General features: G+C 42.6%; 1 protein-coding gene across 1 annotated transcript in view; it reads right to left on the reverse strand.

The window, feature by feature from the left end:
- Positions 1-15147, reverse strand: part of rtel1 (regulator of telomere elongation helicase 1) — a 33146-nt gene that overhangs the window by 15422 nt on the left and 2577 nt on the right. The window contains exons 2-21 of the mRNA XM_011472987.3: positions 13176-13374; positions 12989-13082; positions 12762-12843; positions 11600-11660; positions 11409-11484; positions 11215-11299; positions 7693-7758; positions 7454-7610; positions 7276-7314; positions 7128-7203; positions 6693-6790; positions 6530-6585; positions 6337-6411; positions 6073-6154; positions 1807-1939; positions 724-837; positions 605-645; positions 399-484; positions 249-326; positions 89-166 (exon numbers count right to left, since the gene is read on the reverse strand). Coding sequence (XP_011471289.1) covers positions 89-166; positions 249-326; positions 399-484; positions 605-645; positions 724-837; positions 1807-1939; positions 6073-6154; positions 6337-6411; positions 6530-6585; positions 6693-6790; positions 7128-7203; positions 7276-7314; positions 7454-7610; positions 7693-7758; positions 11215-11299; positions 11409-11484; positions 11600-11660; positions 12762-12843; positions 12989-13082; positions 13176-13374 — 1776 coding nt within the window. The remainder of the gene's footprint in view (positions 1-88; positions 167-248; positions 327-398; positions 485-604; positions 646-723; positions 838-1806; positions 1940-6072; positions 6155-6336; positions 6412-6529; positions 6586-6692; positions 6791-7127; positions 7204-7275; positions 7315-7453; positions 7611-7692; positions 7759-11214; positions 11300-11408; positions 11485-11599; positions 11661-12761; positions 12844-12988; positions 13083-13175; positions 13375-15147) is intronic.

Consider the following 15147-nt stretch of genomic DNA (forward strand, 5'->3'; position numbering starts at 1 on the left):
ACAACAACAGCAACAACAACAATAATAAGCTTCAATTGAGTGCAACAACAGAAAACACAGCAGCACGGCTGCAGCAGCAGTTCCTCACCTTCCCACGACACACAGCAAAGAAGCTTCCTCCTTTGGATGCAGGATCACTGACCTTGTTGTAATATCCATCAATGATCTGAGAGACAACCGAGACAGACCAATGTGTGATGGATCCACGCAGAGCCCGGTTCTAACGGCACAGAATCAGAGCGGCTCACCTCGGAAAAGGAGCCTGACCCCTTAGGCTCTACAAACATGGGCTTGACGTTTTCAATGCGATCAGCATGTCCGTTAGCCTGGTGAGTGGAAGCAGGGACGTGCTCTCAGGTTTGCATGCCAAATTACTGAAATGTGCTGAGTCAGCTTACTTTCCAGAAGTCCAGAGTTTTTTCCATTAAGGGAAAAGAAGGGAAAAACACCAAGAGCCCATGAGGAACAACTCTGCTGAAGTTGGCTGAGAAGAGAAAAGACCAAATCTCACATCCACACACAAGAGGAGACCGCGCTCCCTAAAAGCATCCGATCCAAAACGGAAGAACAAAGATGGCGTCGTGTGTCGTCTGTCCGAGCTTACCGACGGTGTTTCCTAAAGACGACATGTTTTCTGGGACGAACCTGGAAGGACGGGAAGAATCATCAGTGGGGCTGTGAGGAAGCAGAGACTCCTCAAACAACGCTGGCACCAACACTCACCTCCTGTCAAACGCTGAACTCAGCGGGACGCCATCAGGGCCTCTATCCACCACGCTGACAAAGATCTGGTCTCGCTCGATCACATGACTGTTCTCCAGAGAAACGGGGAACTCTCTGCAGCGAACAAACCAAACTCCGTCAGACCTCAGAAAAATAGCTCTGATATTGCTCATCGTCTTTTTTTTTTTGCTCCTCTACTTTTAGCTTGAGGTTGTGGGGGCTGTAAGCTAGCTGGAGAGAGTGAAAACAAAGGAATGATGGGATATTAGGGGTTACTTCTGCGCCCACAACTCAGAGGTGAATTTCTGATGAACTCCTGCTGCTCTGCAGAAACTATGTCCTAGAAAATGACACAGGTTTTTAGATTTGGGTAAAAACAGCATCATCATGATTAAAGGACCACTGGGAATGCTTTTAAATAGATCCAAATATGATCAGAGTGGAGTTTTCTTCTACTGTAGGCTGGTCCTTTGTTTGGGCGTCCAGCCTTAGCCTAAAGATAGTTGGGAAAGGCTGCAGGTGCTTCTCATTCAGGACGTTTCTGCTCTAAGGATTCAGACTTTCCTGTAAATCTTCTAAAATGGTTTTGATCAACAGCTGAAGCAGTTTTAAAGCTGGCCGTTTCCTGTATGTGTTTTCTTTCAACTTTCCATCTTCTGCAGATGCAAGTCATTTACAGTTTAAAGAGGCAAAACGGAGAAAAGAAATCTAATCAAAGCTGACTGAGAAAATAAAACTCAACTGAAACATCCTCGCTGCAGGAAGGAAGGCGTCATTAGACTCAGCTATTAGACTCTACAATGCCTCACAGACACTACTAGACACTTCATGGTGTTTATCCATGATGTTTTAGTGCCATTTACTCTCTGTTATGGTAACAAAGCAACTTCTCCATTGTGGGATCAGCTAAGTTCTACTTATTTAAAGCAGAATCTTATTAAATCTGCAGACATGTAAACAAAGGAAAAAAAGGAGATTTCCTTATTCAAACTGGAAATCACAGGACTCACAAAAATGACTGACAGCAGCATCTTTGTGCCTTTTCCTGTGAGCAGAAATGAAAAAGGCTGGACAGAAACTCACATCCTCATCTCAGAGGTGAATGAAGAAAGAGGGGAGAGGGTCCCGCTGGTCAGAATGATGCAGCGGACTCCCTGACGTTCCAGGTCCTGCATGCTGAAGCCCGGAGAGAAGCACCAGTAACTCAGAATGTTCCCTGTAACACACAGACCACACATCTACACATGTCTGCACACACAACAGCACAAACACACAAAGCAGATTCCTAAAAAAAAAGATGCATGTTTGAAAGCTGAAGAGCTGAAAGAAACTTCCGCCTGGAGGGAAATTCATGCCTTAATGCTAGATTATTTGGAAAAACTGAACAAAGTTAAACAAATATATCCAATAAAAACAAGAATCTGATTTAAATGACATAGGACAGATGAACTAAATGCAATTTAATATCGTTTTAAAATAGGGTTTATGGATAAAAAAGACTTTCAAAGGTCTGTAAAGGTCAGAAAAAGGTCAACCAAAACAGAGGCTCAATTCAAACTTTTATTTCAGACTCAGGTGGTCCATAGGAGGAAAAGAGAATAAAATAAAACATAAGATACAAATACAGTATTTATAATAAAAAGTAAAAAGATATAACTTAAAAAGAGTATAATCGCTGTATCCAGTGTTTCCTCAGGGCAGAAGTGTAGCGGCATGAGCTTCTTTTGGGATCAGTCAGAGACATGATAATTGAGTTCTTAGATTTGTCCAGGCGTTCCATGAGGCTGTAAGTTAGCTTACGCAGTAGAGCTTCACAGGTGGGGATGTGAGCGTCCACAAACAGCTGACTGGCTCTGTACCACCTGGGCACCTGTAGCAGAAGCCTAAAAGCATCATTATAGGCCACTAAGAATTTGTGGAATGTCCCACGTCCATAGTTCCACCAAAGAGGGGCCGTATACAGAGGAGTGCAGTAAGCTCTGAACAGCGAACACTTCACTTGAAGAGAACATGCACTGAGTTTTCTCATCAGCATATTTGCCTGAGCATAGAGTTTACAGTACTGTCTCTGAATGTCTCTATCATCCCTCCAATCGTCAGTAATGAAATGTCCAAGATATTTGATAGATGATGTTTGTTCCAGAGGCGTTCCACAAAGCTTAAAAACAGGAAAGTTTACATTTCTGTCGTCTTTGGTCCTTACGATCATTACTTTGCTTTTGGAGGGATTGTATTTTATGTCAAAGTCTCTGCCATAGTCAGAACAAACTTTTAAAAGTGTTTGTAACCCAGCACTGTAGGGGCTAAAAATGACAAGGTCATCAGCATACATAAGATGATTAAAGGTTTGACATCCAACAAGACATCCAGTTTTGCACAGATTCAGATTAGTGGATAGGTCATGAATATACACATTGAATAGAAATGGAGAGAGGATCCCCCCCCCCTGTTGAACTCCATTGCTTACATAAAAAGGCTCTGATAAGACATTGCCCCATTTGACTGCCATTGTTTGATTAGCATACCAGAAAGCCAGGAGTCGTACAAGATATTTGGGCACTCCTCGATTAATTAGCTTCTGAAAAAGCTTGAGGTGGTTGACCCTGTCAAAGGCCTTAGTGGCATCAATAAAACACAGAAATACAGATGTATTCAGATGCAGGTATTTCCCAACTATTTCCTGGTACGCGTAGATACACATATCAGTGCCGAGGCTTTTTTTAAAACCAAATTGGTTCTCACTTGTTAAAAGATGCACTTCGAGTCTAGTCAATAAAACATATTCTAAAATTTTTGAAATGTTGCTGGAAAGGGCAATCGGTCTGTAGTTCGACAGACTATTTAAACTGGCGGTCTTGTCTTTGATGACGGGAATTAATACAACTGAGAGAATTGAATCAGGCAGGACTCCATGGGTTAAAAAGCCAGTGAAACACATGGCCAGCAGGGGCAGTAATTTAAAACTTGAATATTTTAGATGCTCGACTGTGATGTCATCAAGACCACATGCTTTGCCTTCTTTTATCTTTGAAATTGCATCTTGAATCTCACTTGCACGAATAACCATTGTGTCTGTAAAATCCACATTGTCAATAGAAACTGCATGACTTTTTACCGAATTAAGCAGGTCAGAATAATGCTTACGCCATAAATCAGCAATGTTATCAGCACCACATACACCTTCAATGTTGGATGGCAATGAAGTTTTACGATTATTCATAGAATTAACCTCCTTCCAGAATTTATGGTAATCATTATTTTGTAGACCTCTGGCCAGAGAGTCTGCTCTCATCATGTTTTCTTGCCTTTTGAGAATGCGAAGTGAATATTTGAATCTAGCAGTAGTCATTTTCTTGCTCTCAAACAAGGCACCTTGACGAGGCTTCCCAGCTTCATGCCAGAGTCTGAAAGCGTCCCTGGCTGCAGCATGATGTTCAGCTACAAAGTCATTCCAGCCTGGCTTGACAGTCCAGCTTTTAAGACTCCTGCTTCGTAGGCAAAGACTACTATCTTTTACAGCTTTTACTATATTTTCATAGAGTTTACACAATTCATTGCAATGAGTAGTATTTTTGCAGTTTGGATCACAGCATGCCAGCGCATCCCTGGGCAATTTTACAGCCTGCAGCTGAGCATCGGTGGTTGCCGTATATTTATTGATGTCCTCATTTGTAACTTTGGACCAATCAAGTTTATCTGTAAGATCGTTATTATCTTTCGCCACAAGAGATGGTACATTTGCCACATTTAAGGAGAAGATTATTGGTATGTGATCAGAGGTAGCCAAGTTATACAGGATTTCTATGTTACTCAGAGAAGCATGAGCATCCGTAGTACAGATACAGTGGTCCAGCCATGAGGTGGAATGCCAGGCATCACTGATATAAGTAAAGCTTGTATCTGGGAGAAGTATTTTACTTGATAAGGTGAGATTATTTTCTTCACAGTAAGAAGTTAAATGATTACCAAATATTGATGAGTCATCTGAGAGATCAGCATTAAAATCTCCCATAACAAACACACAAGTGGAGCTGCTATCCTCAATATATGCTTTTATGAATGCTAATTTGTGCAAGAATTCGTCCTCCAATAGATTAGACTCATAGGGCATGTAGACATTTAGAATTGTAAATTTCTTTTCATCAATGTCGATTTCCAAGCCAACAGCCCAATCAACATTAAGCCTCACAACATTAACAGCAGCATCATACTTAACATTGATCATCAATGATAAGTTCACTGTGTTTTTCAACCTTTTTTAGTTCAGATCGTTTGATCCTCAGACGGCTGAACGACTCGGTGTGACAGCTCCATCACTCAGGCAGCTGCTACAACCCCCCCCCCCCCACGCCTCTGCTGCTCACCACTGTGAGGCTTGTTATCGCCGCTTTGCTCGTTTGGTGTCAGACATCGTGTTTGCTCTTCATCAGACCAAACTATCTGTTTATGTGTTCTACTGTCGTCCTATCACCAGAGGATCACAGAGGACAAACACCTTTCTGACTAATTCTGCCTTTTTTTACTCTTGTTTATCATGTGTCTAATGAAACCGGATGAAATCTCATTTAAATGTTTCCCATTCATTATCAAAGAGCAGCTCCGTGTTGAATGTGATGAAAACCAACAGCCCAGCAGGAAGAAGCTGCATTTTACTGGTCAGTTCAAATGGCCCAAGCTGATGTCAGATCATTGACTGTATAAGGGAGCTGGACTGAGTGACTCCTCCCCCCTGGTGTTCCAAACAGGAAGTACCTGCTGGCTCCCAGAAGCTAAAATCCCACAGACTCCTATATAGAAATAAACAGCTGCTGGTCATTCTATTGGTCAGAAGTCATAAAATGAGCAATCACATGCCTCAATAACAGTAGGTAGTCACACATCCAAGGTTCAAAATGTTTGACAGATTTTGTGTAGCCCACTTTCAATGGAAGGGGGGGGGGGGGGGGGGGGGCTTCCAACAAGCTCTCTCCTGATTGGTGAGAGTTGTTGCCATAGAAACGATGACTCAGACAAACTTGGACCAACCGTTGCTCACTGAGGACGTCTGGCGACTGAATCTACTTCATTTGCTTGAAGATGGAAATAAGTCACTGTTAATGGGTGACGTCACCCTTGCTCTGTCCAGTTCTAGATACAGTCTGTGAAGAAGATGAGTTAGAGAGGATCCTAACGTGAATCTGAGTGTTCACACGGATAATTCAGGAAACATCCAAACAGCAGCCTGCTGAGAAAAACGAGACGATACAGAGGCAAAGCCTTCATTTTCAAACTTCAAAGAGTGAGTCAAAGCTTCTCCTCAAGAAGCTGTAATCTGACTAACAACATGCAGACAGACAGCAGAGCAGATACCCTGTTTCTTGGATGAAGATGAAGTCCACGGATTGGTGCTCTGCTTCCTCTTGTTACTGCTGGAATCCCGGTGGATGTGGACCTGAACCAAGAAAAAAAACCCATGAACATCAGAGGAGGATCAAGAATCCACATGGAGGGGGTGGGGGGGGTCTAAAGCTTGCAGGAGTGTATGAGGCCAGGCTCCCTTCACATGTAATGAAGGAGTGGACTCCTGCCTGCACGCACAGGAACCTGCTTGTGTGGTGGAACGGGTGGACGGACCTTGAAGTGAGCGGAGTTGGACTGCATCTGCTGCTGCTGCTGCTCCTTCCCATCCGCCTCGCCGCTGAACACCAGCTGCCAGAGAAGAGAAGAGGCTGGACATCAGCTGTGGAAACTCCAGAGTGATGTGTTCTAGTCAGAAGAGTCTGCAGCTGAGTCTGTCAGAGGACAGTTTCTTCAGCTTCATACATACCTGAATGATGTCAGACAGTTTCTGCAGTCCGCTGGTGTTGAGGAATATTCCCGGCTCTGGTGAGAAGAACACCTCACACGTTCTTACACAAACACTTCGACAGCACACCTGGGCTAATGCAGGGGGTCCGATTCAGGTCCAGCAAAACGCAGACTCGACTCACGTCCTGCCAGATACCCGACGATCTGATCCAGAGCCTCCAGAACTGCGGTCTTGGTGCTGTAGCTGAGGTGGGCCCTCTCCAGCAGCTCATAGATGAAGCTGGGGCAGACGGGGAGAGACATGAAAGCAGACTCAGGTCCCCAACTGTCAAACACACTCGCCCTGAAGAAAACGTCGTCATCCTTTTTGGTCAAAGACGCAGGAAGTGAACTGAACCAAATCCAGGCAGAATCAGACAGAGGAGAACCAGGAGGCAACAGGAAGCTGAAGTTCTGTGTGTTGATGGTTGTTAACAATCATGTCTGTTAGCAGCTGTCTTTCAAATGTAGAAACGAGTGAAACTACATTTCACTGTTGTTTTATCAACCCTCCATCACATGACCAGTACTCTCTCTGATTTTAACTAGGCATGGCTTCCTGCCAGGATGTCACCCACATTCCAGGTTTTGTGACGCCTCTGTCCGCGGGAACGTCGTAGGCATCGATGGCAGCCTCCAGATCCAACAGAATCTCTGTGAAAGCAGGGCAGTGAGCAGACACTCAGACGAAGCAAAACCATTTTCAGCTTGAGGTGAAGGACTTACGTTTGACTTTGGCCAGTTTGGTTATATCTAGTTTTAATCCTGAAATAAATAAATAAAAACACACTTGTGATTCTGCGTTTCTGAAACTGCAGTCAGAAACGCAGCATAATCCTGAAGAACATGAGCTGTGAGTGAGTTTCTCTGGTGTGTGCGTGGATGAAGCAGCAGCTGGTCTGACCTGAGCTGAGGGTTTCCACGTTCACATCTTCAGCAGTGAATTCTCCACCGCCGGTCTCTTTGGCCTGCTCCACCAGCAGCCGGTCTACAGCTGTGATCGCCGCCGCCACGTCGTACGGCGTCAGGTCAAATGATGACGACTCCTCACACATTTTCTCCTGAACACACACACACACACACACAGCTTGGTTCCCACGATTGGACCTTCCCAGTGGATGAATCTGCTCAGATGGCTCCTACCAGATTGTGAGCTTCGTCGAAGATGACCACGGCGCCGCTCAGCTCGATGTTGTGCGCTCTGCGGCTCTGAGGGGACAGAGGAGATGCGCACCGACCAGCAAACGTCATCATGTGATTGACATTCACAAGCAGAAGAGTCCAAACGCACAACTGCTTAACCCAAAAACACTTTGGCTATAAAAGTTACGCCATCCCTTTTGCCGGGTAACTTCTACCCGATGTAATATACCCAACAGAAAGTACTTGACATGGAAAATAATCACAACACGACAACACAGGATGAATTAGAGTGGTTTTCATCTATTTTCAACTGTGGTAGGTGTAACAAATTAAAAAAGAAAACGTAGGAAGTTCCTAAAAACATGCTTGAAAAATTAGGAATATTGGAACAAAAAATTCCCACAAAATAATAAAATGATCCTGGAAACTTGGTCTTTGGTCCATCCATTCGTGGGACATGAGAGACTTTCCTGGTGAAGGCACATACTCCTGGAAACGCAACATGTAATAGTGCTCTAGGGTTAAAAACATTTAGAATTTTTCATGATGATGAACAGTAACACGATCACACGGCAGTTTGGCTAAGAAACAATGCAACAGAAAGACACCAGTCTGAGTTTTATAGAGCTTTAAATCTGTTTTAAAACAGAGTTTTGACAGTTTTGAATTCCATTCACACTCTCTCTCCACTAAACTCTGGTTTTACAGCCTCGCCTCAATTGGTTCAACCCACCACAAAAGGAATTCTGGGGGTTTCTCACATAAACCTACCGACCAGAAAAGAGAGAAGCCCCCCTGTCAATCACAGCGGAGTGGAGCTAATGATTCACAATGGCTGCCATGCAGCTTGAAAACACAAACACCAATGACATGAACAGGAGGTTAGTAAACAGAAATAAAGATTCTACAGACCGGTTAACTGTAAAGAACGTAGAACCCAAACATAAAATCTCAGAGTTTTTTCATTCCGAAATCGATTTTCGGTTTAAATAGATTTTTTTCTCTCCCTGTTTTTACTTTAACAAAAATGACAAATTATGAAATATGTTTAACAAAAACTGTTTTAAGTTTCTGTGTGGCGCAAATTTTTGGAACGGCTTAACTAATGAGCTCAAACAATGTTTAAATATCCAAGAAAATGTATAAAGAAATTAGGATTTCAGGATATGAAGATAAGACGAGTGAAGGATCAACAGATGATTGAATAATTCCAAATCCATGTGTGAACTTGATTGTGGTGAAACAATCAAAGCTCTTTTATTTACAACCACTGAGTGTTACATTGTAATGTGCAATAATGATTACAGAAATGTTTAAATTACAATCAATAGGCTATTGATTTTATTTACTTGATCTGCAATGTGTAGCAAATATTACTGGTTTAATGTGATCATGTGTTCTAATAATCACTGATTATTACATAATGGTTACTGTTACTGTTTACTGAAATCATGAATGAATGTTTTCTGAAGATAATCAATCATCAATAGGAACTGGATCTTGTAACTTGAACAGAATCTATGTCAGAGGTCTCCAACCTTTTCAACGCCACGGACCGGTATGACGTCACACAGAAACCTTAACGGGCCGGTCTTTCAAACGTAGGCGGATAATTACTGTAGCAATACTACCATGAAGGAGGAATAAAGACGTGACTAGACGAACCCTGAGCTTTCATTTTGACACGCATGACATGGTACATGGCACAGGTGTCATCATCCTCTCTCCTGTACTGTCCATTAAATGAAGCTGGAAGGCTCTCTTCTCTCTTCTCTCTCTCCTCTTCTGTCTCCTGGCTGGACATTTTCCACTTGGCAAAAAAACTTTCCAAAGCCGTTTGTGTTTTATTCATTTGATTATTTCGTGGGTTTTATTTTAGCGGTATCCTATCATGTGATGGAGAAGAGCGCCTTGGCCTGCGTCAAGAGAGACATAGACGGAGGGAACAGAGAATCTGGCAATTTTTCAAAATAAAACATCTTTCAGATTCCGAAATAAATAAAATGGAAGTAATGTAACTTATTTGTTCTTTCTGTGCGGCCCGGTACCAAATGACCCACAGACCGGTACCGGTCAGCAGCCCAGGGTCTGGGGACTGCTGATCTATCTGATCAGAACCGGATTACAAAAACGATGAAAAACTATAAAATGAATAAACTCAGTAGGGATGGGATTATATAGGGTCACTTCTTCCCGCTCCTTTTCTATGGAGTCCTATACTGTTCATAATTAAATATTTAATTAAATAAATAACTATGACCTCATGCAAATACACAATCAACCAATAAATCTCTCATGAATATATAAAAAGATCATAAAATTGTGAAAAACCTGCACACTGATTTTAAATTAGCCATTTTATTATTCAATATATTTATATATTGAATATTTATTTCAATATATATGGTTGATTGTGTATTTGCATGAGGTCATTTGTATTTATTTAATTATGAACAGTATAGGACTCCATACTTTTCAAGCAATAAATCAAACTCTACTGGACTTTAGTTAATGATCACTGTATTTAATTTAGCAAATGTGATTTAAGTGTTTTTGTCTGTTTAATTCTTTTTTTTATCTATAAACTTCTTCATTTCTGTAATGAGTTTGATAAATTTGCGTAAATTCTTTATTGTTTTTGACTACGATGCTTGAAATCATTCAAATCAATGTTACCATCTCCTTTTAAATTGTCTCTAACACAGAGCTCAACTAAATACAAGCAGCAGATGTTCTGTGAGCTACAGCTAGCTGGAGCATCTCATAAGGAGAAATAGCAGAACGCACTCAACAGAACATTCCTGGGAGCAACAGCCTTGAAACAGATTTCGCTGCGTTTGGTTTGAAGTCACAACCCCAGAGACCAAAATCTCATTTTTGACTCACCAGACATGATGACTGGTAAATAAAAAACCAAATGATTCCATTATTTTAGAAAGAAAAACTATGGGTGATCTTTTAAAAAATAATATTAGGTTAAATGCAAACAGAGTCACAACATCATGAAAACATTTCTAAGTGTTTTTTTTTTTTTTTTTTTAATCGATCTTTGTTCTCTGCCTTTGGCGCTTTCACACCATCTGTGAAATGTTTGTGTGTCAATCACAAATGAGTTGTTTTCTTGCTGAAAGAGAAGAAGGGCTTCAGTCAGTCACCTGCAGTCAGAACCAACTGTGAAGTCAAATCTGCTGAGAAAACAGATTTACTAAAGGGGAGCAGATTGACAGAAAAAATAGATTTTTTCCTAATTCTGGGTCCAATCGCTTCATTTTTACATGAAATCATAACCCAAACAGCAAAAACCATGATCATGTTTTGGTTTCTTTTTTTCAGCTCAGCGCCGTCTCTGTAATACCACGAAGGCACAACTAAAAACGTTTCATGGTTGTTGGTGCGCCGCAGGATTTTGGTCAAGGAAAGAGCGTGCCGCTGCTCAAAAAAGGTTGAAAATCCCTGGTCTACAACCTGTTGCTCCTAGAAGAAATGTGCATGAAGAAGAGTCCCGTCTGTGAGTTCACTCACCTTTGGGTCCAGCAGGTAGTTGTACGGCATAAAGATTATATCTGCCTGCTGCTTGAGGGAACGACTGAGGTAATAGGGGCAGACCCTGCAGAGACACGCAGACCGGGATGAGCTCCAGTCCACAGAGCACCTGTTCAAGAGTTCACTTCTGGTCTTTGTGGCGCTCAAGCTCTCAAGAGGACAAACACACTTACTTTTGTTTGTTACCAAATTTGACCAAATCCTCCACGTCAAGGATCGAATTCACCAAGTCTTTGTCAGTGCTCCTCTCTGAAAACAGAGATCAGAGTGAGGCGCCATACATTTCTTCCATCCTCCCTGCTGAAGACGCTCATCTGTCATCATCTCCTCAGGCTCTAAACAGTCACTATGGGTCCCTCTTTACCGTCAACGTTGTTGTAGTAGAGACAGGACCTGGTGGAGACCTTCCCTCTGCACATGTGAACCTGAGAAAACCAAACATCCGTGTAAACACACCAGGCAATCGCTCTGGGACACAGTCAGACGCTCCCTTCAGGGGGGGGGGCTCATGCTGGAGTGGGGTTGCTTCAATAGTCATTATGGAGATCCTCCGCTGATCCATAGAAACATCCATCAAGCAGATGTTGGTTTATGTTAGCAGGTACTGTGGGATTGTAGCAGCATTTTTCTGTTTCAGCTGCACTTTCATGGCACCTTTATGAGGTCATCTCATTATTTGTCTGTACTTAACTTCTCCATCTTACATCTGAACCTCACCGTAATGAGTTTAACCATCCAGAAAATTGTTGCTTTATGCTGCTTCATGGTTATCCCCCACACCCCCCTCCTATGATCACCCTCCTACCCCCCCCCCCCCCCTCTCTAACATCCCTCTCTCTTCTTCCTTTCTTTCCTTTTCCGTCCGGTCCAACACAAAGGATTTTCATATATGACTAAAATGAATAAAGTCTGGCTTGGATTACAAAAGGGGTTTATTCAGACAAACCTCTGATGTATCATAAGATTCATAACCCTGTTGTTAAAGTAAAATATGTCCATCACGAGAGGCCTTCAGCTCTCATCTGTTTGACCGGACAAGGAAAACAAATGTCCTCATCTTATCAAACATTAAGGAGGAATAGAGTTCCCTCGTTTAAAGTGGGGGTTATGTTCCATAAATATCCTGTCATAGATGAAATCTGCAAAGTAGGTTCACATTAAGGCAGTAAATTTTCACACTTTTTCACACTTCTATCTCTTCTTTAAAGTTTAAACCTTGACAGAATAAAAATTCCAGGATTATAGAATGAAAACAAAGATCTGATCGCCACTGAAGATTTATGTAAATCACTGTGGAAAGCTGAACGCATTTGGTACCAGAGACACGCCCAGCGGAGACCGACTGACAGAATCTACAGCCAATCAGGACGCAGGACACAAGGGGCTGGAAAAAAACCATGCAAAATTGCTCTGAAAACAGTGAACCACGATATAGCGGAGAACTCTGCACCTTCAAGGTTGAATCAATTATTTCAGCTTCTCTCTGTGGCTTCCGTCAGAATCAGCAGCTTCAGCGGTTCAGTTACCTTAACATGGTTGCTCTCCTGACGCATGACCTCCGGGTTGATGCACAGCTGCTCTCTGGACCCCAGCACACACACCTTTGGCCTGACACACACACACATATACATCATTAACGCACAGCTCACACACTCAGAACCCAGATTCCTGAACTCAGCAGAGACCTCTGAAAAGGTGGAGGTTGAATCTGAGCACAACTACCTTCTCCAGTTCTTCAGGGAACAATGCTTACCTGTACGAAGTGTTCCTCAGCTCTCCGATGACCTGTGCCAGCTGAGAGTGTGTCCTGGATGCATATATTATCTTGGGAACATCAAGGTAGTAAGCTGGAGGGCACCAGGAAGAGACAGATGAATCTTCTGCAGACATTCTGAAGACTTTTTAGGAATAAAACCCAACATTAGAGGGCTGCTCCACACCTTGTTTGTCTCCATCGGTTGCAGCCGTTCCCCAGGACGCCAGGGTCGTATTTGGAAACATATTCTCCCCCTTCAGCCTTTCTGCTATCTTGCAGGCAGAGATGGTGTCCCTGAAGTGCTCCCTCCAGGCCAGGGTGGCACACAGCAGACAGAGGGTCTTCCCCGTTCCTGTGGGGCTCTCCAGAACTCCATTCACTTTCTGGATCAAAACAAGCATAAACAGACATGTTTGCCCCAGAGAGTTTGGACAGAAGTTCAATGCAATGTTGTCCTTTCTAAAGATTTTCAAAAAACTCAAATAATTTCCAAGTGCAGCAAGGGGCTGCAGAAAGTCTGATATGAGTTTGTTGGAGTTTTGTTCAGGAGTGAGGGAACGACCAAGTGAGACATTGACAGGTGGATAGGTGCATTGATCTGTTGTAGTAAAAAAGGAGCTGAACCATAAGACAACGCTGTGGATTTACTGGTCCATCTACAGTCAGGACCATTAATATTTGGACATAGACACATTCTTTCTCATTTAGTTTCTGTACATTCCCATAGTGAATATTAAATAAAACAACTCAGATGCCATTGAAGTGCAGACTTTCAGCTTTTATTCCATGGGTTGAACAAAAAGATTGCAGAAAAATGTGAAAAACTAAAGCATTTTTTAAACACAATCCCTTCATTTCATGGGCTTGTATGTAATTGAACAATTGGCTTCCATGCTATTGCATGGGCAGGTGTGGGCAATTCCCTTGTTATGTCATTATGAGTGAAGCAGATAAAAGGCCTGGAGTTGATTAGAGGACTCGTGCTTGCATTTGGAAGATTTTGCTGTGAACAGACAACATGCGGTCAAAGGAGCTCTCCATGCAGGTGAAAGGAGCCATCATTAAGCAGAGCAAACAGAAAGAACATGCCAGAAATTGCTACAGTATTAGGAGTGGCAAAATCAACAGTGTGGTACATCCTGAGAAAGAAAGAAAGCACTGATGAACTCAGCAACGCAAAAAGACCTGGACGTCCACGGAAGACAACAGTGGTGGATGATGACAGAATCATTTCCATGGTGAAGAGGAACCCGTTCACAACAGCCAACCAAGTGAACAACACTCTCCAGGAGGCAGGAGTATCAATATCCAAGTCTACCATCAAAAGAAGACTGCATGAAAGTAGATACAGAGGCTACACTGCAAGATGCAAGCCACTCATAAGCCTCAAGAATAGGAAGGCTAGACTGGACTTTGCTAAAAAGCATCTAAAAAAGTTCTGGAAAAACATTCTTTGGACAGATGAAACCAAAATCAACCTCTACCAGAATGATGGCAAGAGAAAAGTCTGGAGAAGGCGTGGAGAAGCTCCTGATCCAAAGCACACTACATCATCAGTAAAACACGGTGGAGGCAGTGTGATGGTCTGGGCGTGCATGGCTGCTAGTGGCACTGGGACACTAGTGTTTATTGATGACGTGACACAGGACAGAAGCAGCCCAATGAATTCTGAGGTGCTCAGAGACAGACTGTCTGCACAGATCCAGGTGAATGCAGCCAAACTGATTGGACGGCGTTTCATAATACAGATGGACAACAACCCAAAACATACAGCCAAAGCAACTCAGGAGTTTATTAAAGCAAAGAAGTGGAATATTCTTGAATGGCCAAGTCAGTCACCTGATCTGAACCCAATTGAGCAGCATTTCACTTGTTGAAGACTAAACTTCAGACAGAAAGGCCCACAAACAAACAGCAACTGAAAGCCGCTGCAGTAAAGGCCTGGCAGAGCATTCAGAAGGAGAAAACCCAGCATCTGGTGATGTCCATGAGTTCAAGACTTCAGGCTGTCATTGCCAACAAAAGGTTTTTCAACCAAATATTAGTAATGACCATTTTGTTTTCAGTTATTTGTCCAATTACTTAGGAGCCCATGAAATGAAGGGATTGTGTTTAAAAAATGCTTTAGTTTTTCAAATTTTAATGCAATCTTTTTG

Source organism: Oryzias latipes, chromosome 7, assembly GCF_002234675.1.
Source record: "Oryzias latipes chromosome 7, ASM223467v1".
Lineage (NCBI taxonomy): Eukaryota > Metazoa > Chordata > Actinopteri > Beloniformes > Adrianichthyidae > Oryzias > Oryzias latipes.